General features: G+C 42.9%; 1 protein-coding gene across 2 annotated transcripts in view; it reads right to left on the reverse strand.

The window, feature by feature from the left end:
• The window catches only part of LOC119957963 (RNA-binding protein Nova-1), a 363,953-nt gene that overhangs the window by 1,976 nt on the left and 344,544 nt on the right, over positions 1-17,433 (reverse strand). For both annotated transcript variants that reach the window (XM_038786209.1, XM_038786202.1), the window contains one exon: positions 1-1,128. This exon is cut by the window's left edge and continues 1,976 nt beyond it. In XM_038786209.1, coding sequence (XP_038642137.1) covers positions 121-1,128 — 1,008 coding nt within the window. In that variant the 3' untranslated portion in view covers positions 1-120. The remainder of the gene's footprint in view (positions 1,129-17,433) is intronic.

Below are 17,433 nucleotides of genomic sequence, written 5' to 3' on the forward strand. Positions count from 1 at the left end.
TTGCATATAATATATTAATACAGAAAAAACTTCACTTCTGCAAAGTACAGTACATACTTTCTTGTTGAAAAGGGGTAGAGGAAGGGGGGGTTAAAGAGAATCTTGTGAAGGGCCTGAAGATCACCCGACTTTCTGTGGGTTGGCTGCCCGAACACCTTGCTCATAAGTGATCCGCTGTGTGATTAAATACTGGGCAGCCTGGGTAGCAGCTGGCGTTCCTGTAATGGTCACCTTCCGGTTTCTTGTGCCAGGCACAAACTCCCCCTTTTTGGAGATCTGTATCCTTGCACCAGTCAACTCCTGATATTCCACTAATGTTTTCCCGCCTTTCCCCAATATTGCACCAACTAGGTTTTCTGGGACCGCTATTTCGACCACGTCCTTTGATCCATCTGTTGATTTTTCTGAGCCAAGGATGGCACTGGCAGCCAGTGGAGAGGCAGCACCGAAATAGCCATTTGTGGCAGCAGTAGCGGCAGCAAGGCTACTGAGGGCAAATGTCCCCGCTGTTCCACCAACAGGGCTGCCACCGCATGAGGCTTCATTCGCATATGTAGCCAGTAGGTTGGCTGCAGCTGCAGCGGCGGGATTTGCACTGGCTGCAGCTGCAGCCAATGCACCCGTGGCTGCAGCTTGACTCAGGCCCAAACCCAGTGTGTTAAGGTTATATCCATAGCTGGCTAAAGTGTTGAGTGCAGAGGTGATGGCTACCAGGTCATTTCCTGTGAAGCCAGATAAAACCGCTGGGAAGGCAGTGACCCCAGCGAGGTTCGCGTGTCCTAACAGCCCCGCGGCAGCAGCAGCAGTTGGTAACACCTCAGCAGTGTTGGCATAAGGGGATCCAGTTGGGTTGGAGTTGGCCACTGGACCAGTGACATTGGCATAGCTGATATTAAGACAGCTGCCACTTTGTGGGTCCTCCTGAATTTTCTGGATGATCAGTTCAACGGCTTTGCGGTTTTGTTCAGGTTCCCCACTCACCGTCACCACTCTCTCTTGCAAGTTTATCCCGTCTGGCTTTTGAGAGAGTTGTACCCAAGCTCCTGACTGCTCCATGACAGCTTTCACTGTGGCACCACCCTTCCCAATGATCAGACCTGCAGTGCTGTTAGGAACAATTATTTTTACCTGTAAATAAAGCACAAGCATCAGTATGCAGTCAGTCACTACTTTCAAAATCTCTATGCATATGTATAATCAAGGTAAAAGATGGCAAATGTTAGAAAGTGATATTTTTCTCCACCTTGCATCCAACCAGATCATGCATGACACAGGCAAAAAGGAAATATACGACTTACACCAGTTTTACCCTGCAATGTACACCTTACTTTCAACAAATTGAAACATTTTCAATTTCTACACTGACAACCTTAACATTAAATGAGTAGCTAAATGAATGGCAACTTACTGCCTTACTGGTTTATTAAATTGACAAAAAAAGTAGAAACAAATCATCATTATTGAATCAGATAAGATCGCAAACAAATAACAGAGAAAAAACATGCATCTTGTCTACTTGATCTTCATTTGAAATTGGGTCTCAGGGGCAGTTTTCAACTACAAATGTATTTAAAAAAAGGTTTTAGAAAATTAATGTGGACAGAATTTAAGGACAAGTTCCACAGGCAAGGGAAGGAGTGAAACCATTTTCAAATCAATCATTTTTCTTTTCTCTTTGCTTCCGTATTTCCACCCTAAAACCTTTTCATTTCTGCAACAGCTTCTCCTTCATATCTGTGAATGCTTTTTGTTCCACTTCACCATATACTGCAAGTAAACTTTAAAAACCACTGTACCATCCAATTTCCTGAAGTATAGACTATAAATATTTGTCTGTTAAAAGGCAGAGATGAATGATTTGACCTGTAAAAACACAAAACAAAGTGTACCTATGTGAAAACGTAGGAATCTTTTATCCCAAGATGGCACCGGAGCGTGGCAACTCTCTGCGAGCTCTCCCCTACAGATCTTCTTCCTACATATTTTCTAACTGTTATTTATAGTATGTTCTAGGTTTTCACGCATGGAGCGATCTGCCTGCACTGTAAGCAGAACAATACTTTTCACTGTACTTCGATACACGTGACAACAAATAAATCAAATCAAATCAAATCTACTACCAACAAGTGGGAGTATAAAGCCTCTGGTCATGACTGTTGCAAATATTATATCCCAATATGTACACCATTGATTTTGTTACTGACAGAATTTTGAGTAATCACAAATTGCACTGAAAACATTTTTCTCAATTCAATACGGATATTCACATAATTAAGCATTTCTATAGATAACAGAACATGAACATTGGATTAATAAAGACAGAAGATCCATTTAAGGGTTGTGGCAATATACAGGTGACTGTCCATCTTCATGGTATTTGACTCACCCATGCAAGAAACTGGTTGGACAGGGTTTATTAATAAGCTACTTTCACAGGTTAAAAGCAAAAGAGTGAAGGCAATTTTCCAAGTGCCTGATGCCCATCCAAGCTGAAAAATGGGAAGGTGGCCAGGCAATTTTGAAAAGAAAAACTGCTGCACACTACTCCGCCAACCTGATTCCATTTCTAGTTGGCCTCGAATCACTCAATTGACACACTCAGGTGAGAGCTTTGTTGCCATGCAAGCTAGCTTTTGTGGTGGGAATAATGATGAGGTGGTCAGCAATCACTTATTAAGCAATTTCCTGTGTATCTTAATTGAACTGCAATTAAACACATTTCAGGAATTTGTTGACAGAATTGCCCTGCTCTCCTCAAGCATCACTACATTGGAACCTCGCCATTTAAACAGAAAAAGGCTGAAGTTGTGGTATATACCTACTAAAGACGCCAAAAAAAAGCTTGCCATTTCAGTGCAAGTGAATTTTTAGTGCATTGTGAATCTCAATTACAGACAACATTATCTCTGGCACTGAAAATAATCTTTTATAAGTGAGGTATTTCATTCCATCAGATTTTAATTATTGTTGAAGACAAAAACAAAATAAAATGCATGGCTCAGCAAAGATTCTTCAATCTGATTGGTTAAAGAGTCAACCTTTGCTAACCTTGTTCACACAGCTCCAAATTCCCTTATAAACAATGATGCACAGTAACATTATAAGTTGCAGGCAAAATTGCACTATAAAACTTTGGTAGCTGCAAGTGTGATAAGCAGCCAGTGTGGTTTGCTAACCAGTGACCACAAAAGAGTGGCCACAGGTCTCCACCACTTATATTGGGAGCCTTTGTGTGAACCTGATTTGCCCACTATATGCAATGCCAGCAGAAAACAGCAGATTATTAATTCTTTCTCTCTCTCTCTTTAAACCAAACTGCCTGCAACTCTCCAATTTCCAATCTATTCAATGGAATCAGGACAGATGTCGGCAAGAAGCTCTCATGTCTGGAACGGTGACTGGTTTCGTCCAAACTAAAAAAAATAATGGAACTGTTAACTTCACAAACTGTAACAGATATTACCTTTGCTTTGCATGTACTTTTGACATCTTTTACAGTTTGTTCTTAGAAAGTTAACATTTTCATAATTTTTAATCTGGCCTTTTTCTCCAGTCTTAATTTCACATAAAAATAAATAATGGATCTAACATCACTTGTTATCACAAATAGCACCTGGTCTATTATGACCTCTAGCAGTTATTTAAAAAATTACAATTAATCGTATGGGGGTCTATATTCTTAAGTTTTAAAGTTGATTTCCTATTAAAGAAGTTAATTTATATCATGCAATTATCTGTGGACTGAAGCGTATCCTTTATGGTAAAATGCAGATTTTCATATTAACTCATATGCATTTGAATTTAATTTCCAGCTACTAAGATTCTAGAAGCTTCATTGCGCGTTTTTTTAGTTACCACTCAGCCACTAGTCAAACTGGTATCTTAAATACTATCAAATCTATAAAAGTGCAGCTTTCGGTTTTTGACTGTAAATTTCGATGACAACAATACTATAAACGATAAAACAACCCTAATAAAACAGCTTTTAAGCATGTGTTATCAATTTTCCCAATTTAATTTGTTCAGGCAAGATAAACTGAATAAAATGGACTGCTGCAGAAGGATGTTGCTGGAGAGTGATCAAGATTTATGTTCTTATTTTCAGAAACAATTTTAGAACAGCAGTCTAACTGATAATCATCAAACTAGCCAGTAAATATATTTAAAGCCTGCACATGTTGATATTCTTACAAAATACTTCAACATAAAATGTCGCTCCAACATCCCTCTGTAGAGATAGTGCTTGGGCACTTGCCTGTGTTGGTGGATCATCCATCCTTTAGAACCAGCATAGCTTTCACTCCATTGATTTATCACCTAAAGCAGCAAACCTTAACCCCCACCCACCCCCAAAAAGCTGGAAAATCTATTTTAACTATTTGAAGAGGTTCTAAATTTGTCCAGATTTTATATTGCTTTTCTAAAATATTTACATTTGAATAGAAATGTTCAAGCATTTTAGTTTTAAAATGACAATCATATTGTTTGACAAATACAAGTGCACTATTAAATATTATCAACCTCGTATTTGTTATAATTGTGTACAGCCCTGATGAAACAAGGCCTCAAGATCCTATGGTGTGTTGGCTTTTATTGGTAGAGGGATTGAGTTCCGGAGCCATGAGGTCATGTTGCAGTTGTACAAAACTCTAGTACGGCCGCATTTGGAGTATTGCGTACAGTTCTGGTCGCCTCATTATAGGAAGGACGTGGAAGCTTTGGAACGGGTGCAGAGGAGATTTACCAGGATGTTGCCTGGTATGGAGGGAAAATCTTATGAGGAAAGGCTGATGGACTTGATGTTGTTTTCGTTAGAGAGAAGAAGGTTAAGAGGTGACTTAATAGAGGCATACAAAATGATCAGAGGGTTAGATAGGGTGGACAGCGAGAGCCTTCTCCCGCGGATGGAGGTGGCTAGCACGAGGGGACATAGCCTTAAATTGAGGGGTAATAGATATAGGACAGAGGTCAGAGGTGGGTTTTTTACGCAAAGAGTGGTGAGGCCGTGGAATGCCCTACCTGCAACAGTAGTGAACTCGCCAACATTGAGGGCATTTAAAAATTTATTGGATAAGCATATGGATGATAAGGGCATAGTGTAGGTTAGATGGCCTTTAGTTTTTTTCCATGTCGGTGCAACATCGAGGGCCGAAGGGCCTGTACTGCGCTGTATCGTTCTATGTTCTATGTTCTAAGGTAACTATTCCATACAAAGAGAATCGTCAATTTTGTATTATTTGCTTAATGACCTCGAAACATACCATACATTAGATACAGATATCAAAATGTAAACATTAGCCAAGAAAATTACAATTTTTGCTTTAAATTATCATTTTAAAAGAAATATTATTCGTACAAATAAAGTAATTGTTGTAAGGTAAATATATTTCTTACAGTTACAATGTAAAGTGAATGAAATGCATTGCACACTGTTTAAGCATAACCAGCTGCAAACTGTATAATGTTTCTCACTCGTCAAAGCTGTCATGACCTTAGGCAAGCTACTTTCAAACAATTTATTTGTAATCTTTCCTTGCAGCACATTGTCTTGTCACCGGTTATTGAAGGCGTTCACTATTTCTCCTTTTCATTCGTCCTTATGCCATTGGTTCTGAACAAGTGAGCCTCGCATAGCCAGTGGCAAGTGCAAGCTAAATTCACTGAATATTTTAAGAGCAGCATCCAAGCAGATTTTACCAGGTTTTCCTGACTGCCACTGGCTTTCTGGAGCCTGTTACGTGGCTGTTCAATTTCTGTGTTGTGATGGCTATACTTTTCACTGGAAAAATTAACACAGCTATGTGCAATACACTGGGCTGTATTCTGCTGCCAAAATAACATTGAGTTGTTGTTAATATGCAAATTGTCGAGCAATTTGCGGCAAGGTAAAGATGCTCAGTAAAATCTCCACAAGTTGCAGGATAATTCGCACTCACCCTCATTCCCCCCGTGAAGTTCAAGAAATTGCTGCATTTGTACACAAATTGCCCATTACTCATGTTGTAGAAAGTTGGGCATTTATCTACCTAAGCATATTTCTAATGGTGCAATTTATTTTTCTGCATTGTCACTTTGCCTCTCTGGCACTGAAAGGGAACAATTAAAACTGTGTAGTTTCACTGCTACAGGTAGTAAATTGTTCTTGGAGATTTTTAGAATTTAAAATGTAATAAATAAAATCATTTTCTTTACCTTTTTTTTCTCATAATCCATTTTCTCTTTAACTCTCTATCTTTCTGTATGGGATTTGATTTGAATTTGCACCATTTCCATCCACATTTTTTCTCAATCCTTTAATCTAATTGGTTCAGGAACTTCCCCATTTGTTCCATATTCAAAACAATAACTGTTTCACTCTCCACAGATGCTGCCAAACCTGCTGAGTTTATCCAGCATTTTATGCTTTTAATTCAAATGCCCTAATGTCCTTTCTGCACCATTATCTGTTCACATTTTGAGCAACGTGAACCTTTAGCAGAACAGTGCCTCATGTCCCTGAGACCAGGCAACACAATGAGTCACCATCTGTATGAGCGGAATGGAGTTCCTTATTGATACCATTTAAGAATATCAGGCAAGCAATACAGGTTGCAGCCCTTGGCATTGGCTGCTCCAGTAAATTGACATAAGTCCCAAGAATTTCATGGTCTTGGTCTACTGAAAATGTCAGTGCAATTCTAAAAGAATATAAAGAATACAAGCTACTGCAGATTTTAGTTCAAAAGTACTTAATGAGCCTGCATGAACTGCCTATTTCTTTTTATATTGAGAGTCTGTTCATTTTTCAATAGAGAAATTTATACTTGCATTTCTTTAAACTTGTTTCCCAGGCCTCAGTGCCTTGAATGTGAATGACAAGCATTCAAGTGTGACCCCCTGTGCATGCAAATAAACACTGGACTTTGTATTTTACAAGTGGGGCTCTGGAGACTGCCCATCTGATGTGGATATAAATGGGAAAGTATAATGTACAGAACTCTCATGCAACAAAAAAAGTAAGAATTGCTAATTGCACATATATTGTTTTATTGTTGATTGTGGGGGAAGAACCTGAAGTTGTATTTACAATGCAATCAGTCTAATATAACCTGAGCCTTATGTATATTACTTTGTCCTGGGCCTTCCACCTTCTCAACCTTGTCCCTCGCCTGAGATGTGATGATCCTCAGGTTAAATCACCACCAGTCAGCTCTCCCCTCAAAAGGGGGAAAGCAGCCTATTGTCATCTGAGACTATGGCGACTTTACCTTACCTTACTTCGACCTGCTTTGCAGGATCTTTAACTGTCCTAATTAAGCATTTCCAAACACTTTGCAGTGAGTTTTGACAGCACACTGGATTGACATTTGACAAAATGTTTCAATATTTTTCACTCCAGTCAGACTGAGCCACGACTCTGAATTTATGCTCCTGAAATCACTTCCAGAACCACATCAAACCTTTAGTGTAAATGTATCCGAATAATTATTAGAATAAACAAACAATATTTAGCCTACATTCACTGATCCTGAAGTCTTCATATGATCACACAAAAGGTTCCTGAAGTATTATTGTTTCAGAAAGAAAACCGTTTAAAGAACAAAGAACAATACAGCACCGGAACAGGCTTTTTGGCCCTCCAAGTCTGTACTACGTAGTCATGATATCATCCTGTTTAGTGCATAAGTATCCACAGCACAAAAGAATTATGTCCTTTTCTCAGATATGTGTATGAAATCTCCTAATTGTTTAATAAGAAAGGGTATGAATATCCTACTTTATGTCAAAGCACAGACCTTTGTTATCACACTTTGTTATATTAACTTAAGATGGACTTAAGTTGCATAAAATCAATAACTTATATTTCGTATAATAAAATGTTTCAAGGTGCTTTACAGTAGCATTATAAAATAGAGTATGACACTGAGACACATAAGCAGATACTAGATCAGATATTGGATATTAGATCACTGCTCCTGTGGACAAAGTGACGTAGTGGTATCGTGGACTAGTAATCCAGAGACCCAGAGTCAAGCTCTGGAGATCTGGGTTCAAAGCCTGCCATGGCAGATGGTGAAATCTGAACTCAATGAAAAAAAAATCTGGAAATAAAACCCTAAAAAGTGACCATGAAACTATTGCCAATTGTCGCAAAAACCCATCCGGTTCACTAATGTCCTTCAGGGAAGGAAATCTACCATCCTTACCTGGTCTGGCCTTCATGTGACTCCAGATCCACAGCAATTTGGTTGACTCTTAAATGCCCTCAGTAATGGGCAATAAATGTTGGCCCAGCCAGCGACGCCCACATCAATGAATGAATAAAAAGAAAGACCAAATGTTTGATCCAAATTTTGACATTCTTTTAAGTGACATTTCTGGGAACAATTTAAAATTCAATTGAAATGGTGTTTTAAACTTCTTTACATTTCCCTTATCCTATCTCAATCAGATTACAGCTTTGTGACTGCCAGATATTATTTTGTATGTAAATAATTAATGTGGATGTTAGCCATACTTGAGGAAATATTTGTCTCAATATTTCTTCATACCCAGAAGCCTCCCACAGCTCCACTTATTATTCTCAAATTACTATTTAACATGACTGCAGTATATTACATTACTAATAAGTCCTTTAGGATGACTGCACAATATAGCAACCAACATATGCCTCTTCTGCAAGATATAAGGTAGTATGAAGGATTCTCCTGTAATTCAACACATAAGTGGTCAGCAAGTAGAAAATGACTGACGTACAGTCTAGATCGATGTCATCTCATGTATGACATTAGGCTATGTATTGATTTGCATAACCAATTGACAATATTGCATTTGAGATCAGTGATAGAGGGATGGATAGAGTTTTGCATTGCGCTTGCTTGTCCTTAAGGCACTTGAAATGAAATGAAATGAAATGAAAATCGTTTATTGTCACAAGTAGGCTTCAAATGAAGTTACTGTGAAAAGCCCCTAGTCGCCACATTCTGGCGCCTGTTCGGGGAGGCTAGTATAGGAATTGAACCGTGATGCTGGCCTGCCTTGGTCTGCTTTAAAAGCCAGCTCTTTAGCCCTGTGCTAAACCAGCCTCTCTGTTATCCTCAAATGTTGAAACGCTTGATGACGGAACATGGAGAGTCTCTTGGCGAAAGTGGACTGCAGTGCAGGCCAGGAAGATAGGATAATGCATGTACCAGCTGACCAAAATGCAAGGTCACAGACAAGTTCTGCCACATAGGATCAGATGAAGACTTTGATGAGGAAGCATATATGGAGAAAGCTGTTGGACATGCACTCAAAGGTGCTTGAAGCTTTGGCAAGCTGACCACAGAGCCTGTTGTCAATACCAAGGAGCATGGAGGAGTCTGGCTCTGAATTAGCACAGGGGTCTGTACAGAGTTTGGAGTCCATCTTTTCCAGTGCGGAAATAGCGGCTAACTTCATGAGAGCACTTGCAGATTCACTTGTGATGCAGTCGATGTCTCAGCTTTTACTGCAGGACAGGCAGAAGCAATCCTATCTCAGCGATTCAGTGGAAGCTTAGACCGAGGTCATGAGAGCCATGTTTGTTGCCATGGAAGCTCAGAGTGCTGCCATCTTGGCTCCAGATCTCTGTATTCAAAGAAACATCTGGGGCGGGATCGCCCGGGGCCGGCGTCAAGCCCTGCCCCGCTGTGTCCCGAATTCTCCGCCCCCGAGATCCGGCAGGGGCGGGATCGCGGTGGCCTGGCCTGCGATCGGGGCCCACCGATCGGCGGGCGGGCCTGTGGCGTGGGGGCACTCTTTTTCTTCCGCCTCCGCCATGGCCTTCACCATGGCGGAGGCGGAAGAGACCTCCCCCCCTGCGCATGCGCCGGTATGACGTCAGCAGCCGCTGACGCTCCGGCGCCTGTGCGGACTTACGCCGGCCGGCGAAGTCCTTTCGGCCCCGGCTGGCATGGCGCCAAAGGCCGTTCACACCAGCCTGCGGAGTGGGAACCACACCGGCGCGGGCCTAGCCCCTCAATGTGAGGGCTTGGCCCCGAAAGGTGCGGAGAATTCTGCACCTTTGTGGCGGCCCGACGCCGGAGTGGTTCACGCCACTTCAACAGGCCGGGACCCCCCCGCCCCACTGGGTAGGGGAGAATCCCGGCCCTGGAGTCTCACAGCAGTCTCGAGGTCTGTGCTCCAGATGATTACAAAGACTGCTGAGGTGCCGCTGAGGTGGAGCACAAAAATGACAACTTTCACCCTCCCACCACTGACATTTCTGCCAATGCACTTCCTGTTGCCTACCAGCCCAAACTGCTGCTACCTATGCCAAGGGGCAGCAGTCGGAAGCCGGCTCAAAAAGCCCAAAGCTGCTAGAGGTCAGCTTGTTAAAGTATCTGCAATCTTCCCCTGTGGAAGTCAGCAGCCTTCCGTCAGTCATGTTACAGCCACTGGACTAGAACTATGTTGAAGCACCTAGTCAAACCACAGCTCACACACAAGGGAATGCCCTGGGGTCAATAGTTCAGTTTTATATATGTTATTGGATACAGTTGTTAGAAAATGTTTTTTAGTTGTTGGCTTTTATTTCTGGCTTTTGGCCTATAATCGATGTATAGGCCAATACCACCCAGCAGTGACTGTACTCGATGTGTAGGCCAATACCGGCCATCAGTTACTGAAATCAATTTACTAGGCAATAACACCTATCAGTGGCTGTAATCAATGCATAGGCCAATACTCCCCATCAGTGGCTGCAGACGATAGATTGAAAATTAGGAATTTGTGGAATAACTTTGATGGGGTGTGAGATCCCTTGGGAACTGGAGACTGAGTATCCAATCACGGACACTTTGGCTGGAGCAAAAGGGTCTCGGACATCACCACCCTTTCTCCTGAAGTGGCCTTTTGACAATGGCTGTGCCCTCATAACAGCAAGGTTGTGGAGGACAGCAGACTCCGAAAAAGCCTGGAAGTACATTCCAATCGGTAGTGGAGGTCTCCCCCAATTGATTCAAGAAGCTGAACGGTTGTTTCAGGGTTGCTGATGGTTTGCTTCATAAGCCTTCTGATGCTTGTATGGCTATTGTCAGAGACACAACTGTCGTGTGATTGGGTGGCAGCAGGGAGTCAGAAGCCAATCGTAGCGCAGTTATCCTTCTCACCCATCAATCAGCCTCTGGCTGTTCATGGTAGGCCATAGGTGGTGGCTATGGCTGACTGCCACAGGATGGCTGCACCAGGACTGCTGATAGGATAGCGAGCATTTGTCAACAGGGTATTCTGGGCATGGTCGCACACAAATTGAATGTTAATGGAGTGGTAGCCTTTGTGGTTCCGATACAGCTGTCTGTTAATGCGAGGCTGACAAAGACATTTACCTGCAGTCGACGGCACCATTGGGAATTCTGCCAATCTGAGAAAGCCAGATGCTCACTCCTCCTACTTCTCTCCTATCAGTGAGAAGACTATGATGTCACTTCTCCATCTGTCACCTCTGTTACCTGCTAATCCAGTGATGAACAGTGAACTCAAATGCTGCTAATACCATCTTCTCCCATGTGGAAGGATCCAGTAGTACAGAAATTTAGATCCCACAGGTGATCTGAACAGCCACTGACAGCATTGTCCTTGCTCTGCTGTGCAGTGCCAGCTGGGCTGTAGAGGGGGCAGAGTTCAGCTACCACCTTGGAGGTGAAATACCTCAGACACTGCTTCTCACTGTTTGGCAATTAAGAGAATGTCTCCCAGAAGATACTTGGTGGGTTGGGCTTTAGACTGAACATTCCATCCTTCCACTCCACCTGTTCCACAGTGTTTTCCATCTCTTGCTACCTGGACCCCATTTTCATGTTTCTCTGCAGCGAGGAGCAATGGCAACTCTGACCCCCATAAGGAAGCAGGCTCTCTGATGAGAAACCATCTAACACCTCTGACCTCTTTCGCTAGTACATTTTATTTATTTATTTATTGAATAAACATTTTATTGAGGTGTTTTTTGGCATTGTAACAGCAGCAATATAAACAATGTACATGAAAATATAAACATAGTGCAAATATCACCTCCCTCCCCAACAGGTCCCACCATTAATTAACCCCCTAATCTACGCTAACCTAACACGCCCCTCCCCTCCCTCCACCCTCTGCAGACGATTAATTCTCCATGAAGAAGTCGATGAATGGCTTCCAACTCCGGGCGAACCCAACATTGACCCTCTCAAGGCGAACTTAATTTTCTCCAAACAGAGAAAGCTAGCCATGTCCGATAGCCAAGTCTCCGACTTCGGGGGCTTTGAGTCCCTCCATGCTAGTAATATCTGCTTCTGGGCTACCAGGGGAGCAAAGGCCAGAATGTCCGCCTCTTTCTCCTCCTGGATTCCCGGATCTTGCGACACCCCGAAAATTGCCACCTCTGGACTCAATGCCACCCTGACATAATGTCAGCAAACCCCTGCCAAAATCCCCTCAGCTTTGGACATGCCCAGAACATGTAGACATGGTCTGCTGGTACTCACGCACATTTTGCGCACCTGTTTTCCACCCCAAAGAATCTGCTCATCCGGGCCACTGTCATGTGAGCCCGGTGAACGACGTTGAATTGTACCAGGCTGAGTCTGGCACAAGTTGCGGTCGTGTTGACTCTACTCAACGCGTCCGCCCAATGGCCCTCCTCTATCTCTACCCCCAGCTCCTCCTCCCACTTTCGCTTCAGCTCCTCTGTCTGCATCTCCTCTGATCCCATAAGTCCCTTATAAATGTCAGAAACACTCCCCTCACCTATCCATCCCCTGGAAACTACTCTGTCCTGAATCCCCCTTAGTGCAGGAGTGGGAAGGTTGGTACTTGTCGACGCAGAAAGTCCTGCACCTACAGATATAGATATTTGTTTTCCCTGCCAATGCAAACGTCTCCTCCAGCGCCCTCATATTCGGAAAGCTCCCCTCTATAAACAAGTCCCCCATCCTCTCAATCCTCGCTCTCCACCATATTCGAAGCCCCCTGTCCATCCTCCCCCGGGCAAACAGGTGATTATCGCAGATTGGGGACCAGACCGATGCTCCCACTGCCCCCAGACTCTCAAGGCCACCACCACCAAGGGCACTGGTGGAGTACTGCGCCGGCGGGAACGGCAGAGGCGCAGATACCAGCGCTCCCAAACTTGTGCCCTTGCAAGAAGCCGCCTCCATATGTACCCATGCCGACCCCGCCCCCCCACCAGCCACTTCCTAATCATGGCTGTTTTAGCCGCCCAGTAATAATTGCTAAAGCTCGGCAGTGCGAGCCCTCCCTCTCCACGACTCCGCTCCAGCATTACCCCCCCCCCCCAATACAAAGCCCGTTATAATTTTATTGAACTGCTTAAAAAAGGACTGCGGAATAAAGATGGGGAGACATTGAAATACAAACAGGAATCGCGGGAGGACCATCATTTTCACCGTTTGGATTCTACTAGCTCGAGACAACGGGAGCGCATCCCATCTCCAGAAATCATCTTTCATCTGATCCACCAACCGGGCCAAGTTCAATTTATGTAGCCGGTCCCAATCCCGCACCACTTGCATACCTAGGTACCTGAAACTGTCCCCAACCAATCTAAATGGCAGTTCCCCCAGTTGCCTCTCCTGACCCCTTGCCTGGACCGCAAACATCTCGCTCTTCCCCATATTAAGCTTATACCCCGAAATCTGGCCAAATTCCCCCAAAATTCCCATGATTTCTTCCATCCCCTCAGTTGGATCTGAAGCATACGAAGCAGGTCGTCTGCATATAGCGAGACTCTGTGCTCCATCCAAAACCCCGGACCAGCCCCTTCCAGCCCTTTGAGGCCCTCAGAGCAATTGCCAGCGGCTCTATAGCCATGCAAACAGCAGTGGGGAGAGGGGGCATCCCTGTCTCGTCCCCTGTTGCAGTCTTAAATAGTCCGAAGTTGTCCTGTTCGTCCATCCACTTACCACAGGAGCCTGATACAGTAACCTGACCCAGTCAATAAAGCCCCTCCCAAATCCGAACCGCCCCAGAACCTCCCATAAATAATCCCAATCAACCCGGTCAAAAGCTTTTTCCATCGCGACCAATACCTCCACCTCCCTACTTTCCGGGGGCATCATGATCACGTTTAACAGCCTTCTTATATTGGCCACCAGCTGCCTGCCCTTAACGAACCCCGTCTGATCCTCCACAATGACGTTCGGTGCACAATCCTCAAACCTGGAGGACAACATTTTGACCAACAGTTTGGCGTCTACGTTCAACAGGGAAATCGGCCTGTAAGACCCACATAGCTCCAGGATAAGCAAAATCGTGGCCTGTGACATCGTCGGGGGCAGCACCCCTCTTTCCCTTGCCTCATTAAACACCTTCATCAGCACCAGTCCCAATATCCCAGAGAACTTTTTGTAGAACTCCATTGGGTACCCGTCCGTCCCGGGCCTTACCCCATTGCATGGCCTTCAAGCCCGCCACTATCTCTTCCAACCCGATCGGGGCCCCCAGTCATTCCACTAGTCCATTTTAAATCCAACGCTTCTGCAAAATCGCTCCAATAACATTCAGTAATTCCACTAGCAACAGCAAAATAAATTGAAAACTGCCTCACCTGGGAGTCGCATGATTAGTCCTTTAGATAGTATAGGGGGTTGGATCATAGCATATCACATGGGTTGTGCTGGGGGTATCCTGCAAAGGCCTGGTCAACAATTTTGCAGTTGCAGGCTTCTGCAGCACTGACACCTGTGCTGATACAGAGCCTAATTTTGTGGCCGTGGTTTCAAGAACTCTCCATCATTGGGGCTTTTCTTGCTGAATTTTGGAGCCTTTTTTTGACCAATTGATTCATTGGAATAATTAGTCAATAACTCCGTTGTCATGACATCCTGTGACTGTCAGGTTGGTAGACAGTGAACTAGGTGAGCGGAGCTTCTTTTTGTCCAGTGATTTCTAGGTTTCTTAGTGAACCCTATTGTTTCACTCAAATCCGAGACCACATTTAAGGTAAATACATTCAATGGTTCCCTGGAATGTATCGCGAACCCTCTGTCAGATACAGCAATGATATTTTTAACAGCTTAATGGAGTCGTGTTCATACTAATTTACAATTTCTTACCAATGACTGTGAAAAATGAATACAGTACTGCTCTTCCATCTATTACGAATGTTCTTACAATTTTGGATCTGCTTGCTTCAAGAAGATAAAAAGCTAGCTTCCAGACATATGGGGTGGATTCCCCGTCAACCGACGCCGGAATCGTGAAACGCGATTGGACGGAGAATCCATTTTGACGCCGAAATCATGGCGGGTGCCGGGTTCACGCCACATTGCGGTGTCACTCCGCATGCACAGTAAACGCCGTTGGCATATCATTAGCGGGCCTGACCCAGTATTTTCCGCGGCCTCCGCGATCCTCCGCCTCCACCGGGGGGAATTCCCAATGGCAAGGTTCACTTGTGCCTTCAGAAATCGTGAAAGAGGCGCCATGGCTGATGAGGGGGAATGCATTGACACCACAATTTGGCGTGAACCCAGCGCCCGCCATGATTTCCACTAGGAATTTTGTCTGAATGAAATTGGGAAGTGTGAAGAGGACAATACACATAATGAATCTGTAGGTACGAATAAATGGTAGCAAACATCTTCTTTCAGCAATCAAAAAGAAGACTGCAACATGGAGAAGTCTAGGAGATGCCTATAGCAAGGAAGTAGATGTGATGGTGAAACAACATTCATACGTATACTGACACGGGTAGAAATTCAGGTCATTGTCTCCTTGTGGCAACAATTAAGATGAAACTGAAAATATCAAAAAAGAAAAAGACGAATTTAGCCCTTGACATGTTGAAGGATGAGAACATCAGAGAGACATTCTCTCTTAAACAATAAGTAAGTATCTCAGGACTGAGGAAACAGAACAAGAAGACATTGAGAACTAGAAATAGAAAGAAAATAGAAAAACATGAAATAAAGTATATTTGATAAGCTACAAACTACATATTACCAAAACACAAGAGAAAGAGACATTGGATGTCAGATGAGATAAAAGTAATAGAAAGACAAAGGAATGCAATTGAAAAGAAAATGAAGAATGCAGATTAAAGAGAAATGGTATAATGATGTGTGATTAAATATTAGAGCTGGAAGAAATCACCCAATGAGAGTTATGCATGAGAAGGTGAAATATTTGAGAGATAAAATTAAAGGGATAACATCAGATAGTGGGTGCATAAAAGACAAAAGGTCAAATATTGCTTGAAAGAGATGCAGCAGCAATAGGATGGACAGAAAATATGTGAACCGTATGATGATCCAAATCGAAGGAGTCCTCAAGATGCAGAGGCAAATGAAGGACCAAAGATTATGGTATCAGAGGTAAGGAATGCTTTGAAATTGATGAGTACAGGAAAAGCTCAAGGCATAGATGGACTAACAACAGAATATCTAAAAATCTTCAGTGATAATAGAAATTTGTGATCAAATATATACCAAAGAACACATTCCAAGTGACTTGAGCCATTCATTATTCATTGAGGTACCTAAGAAACCTAAAGCAATGGAGTGCAATCAATTTAGAACTATAAGCTTAATGAGTCATCTCATTAAACTGATCTTGAAAATCATAATGGAAAGAAGTAATAACATATTTGAAGCAGAAATTGGTGAAACACAGTTTGGATTTAGTTCTGGAGTACCAACAAGAGGAGGCATATTTAACCTAAGAATAACCTTTGGTAAATATCAAGAAGTAAATAAGAACATTCACATATGCTTCTGAGACTATAAAAAAACATTCAATTGTGTTTATCACCAAAAGCTAATAGGCATGTTGCTAAAATGTGACAAATGACTGTAAAGATGTAAGATTTATCGAGAAACTGTATTGGAACCAAATAATATGTACCAAGCTTGAAGGGGGACAAATGGATATGTTTCAAATGAAGAGAGGAGTAAGATAAGGCTGCACTGTCACTAAAATTATTCACAGAACAAACATTCTGAGAATTAGATGTAAATCTGTGGTAACAATTACAGGCAAGAACATAACAGAATTGCAATATTTTGAAAACACAGTGCTAATTGCAGAATTAGAAGAGGACATACAAAATATCACAGGTCAAGTAAAATCTGGAAGCTCAGAATATGGATTGAGTAAGAACAGCAAAACGACAAAGACAATGATAGATAGAAGGAATATATTGGAAGAAACTAAGTGGATGATGCCACACCGGAACAAATAGAGACGTTTCTATATTCAAGACAAATTATAACAGAAGATGGTCGGTATTCTGAAATTAGAAGGAAGATAGAACTAGCCAAAATAATTTTGTGAATGTGAAGGATGTGTTAACAACAAGAAAACTCAAGCTTACAAGAAGGTAGGGCAACATAGTGGTTAGCACTGCTGCCTCACAGTGCCAGGTGCCCGGTGACGTTGTGCAGTTTGTACTTTCTCCCCGTGTCTGTGTGGTTTTTCTCTGGGTGCTCCAGTTTCGTC

The sequence above is a fragment of the Scyliorhinus canicula genome, chromosome 2 (genome assembly GCF_902713615.1).
Source record: "Scyliorhinus canicula chromosome 2, sScyCan1.1, whole genome shotgun sequence".
In the NCBI taxonomy this organism is placed as follows: Eukaryota; Metazoa; Chordata; class Chondrichthyes; order Carcharhiniformes; family Scyliorhinidae; genus Scyliorhinus; species Scyliorhinus canicula.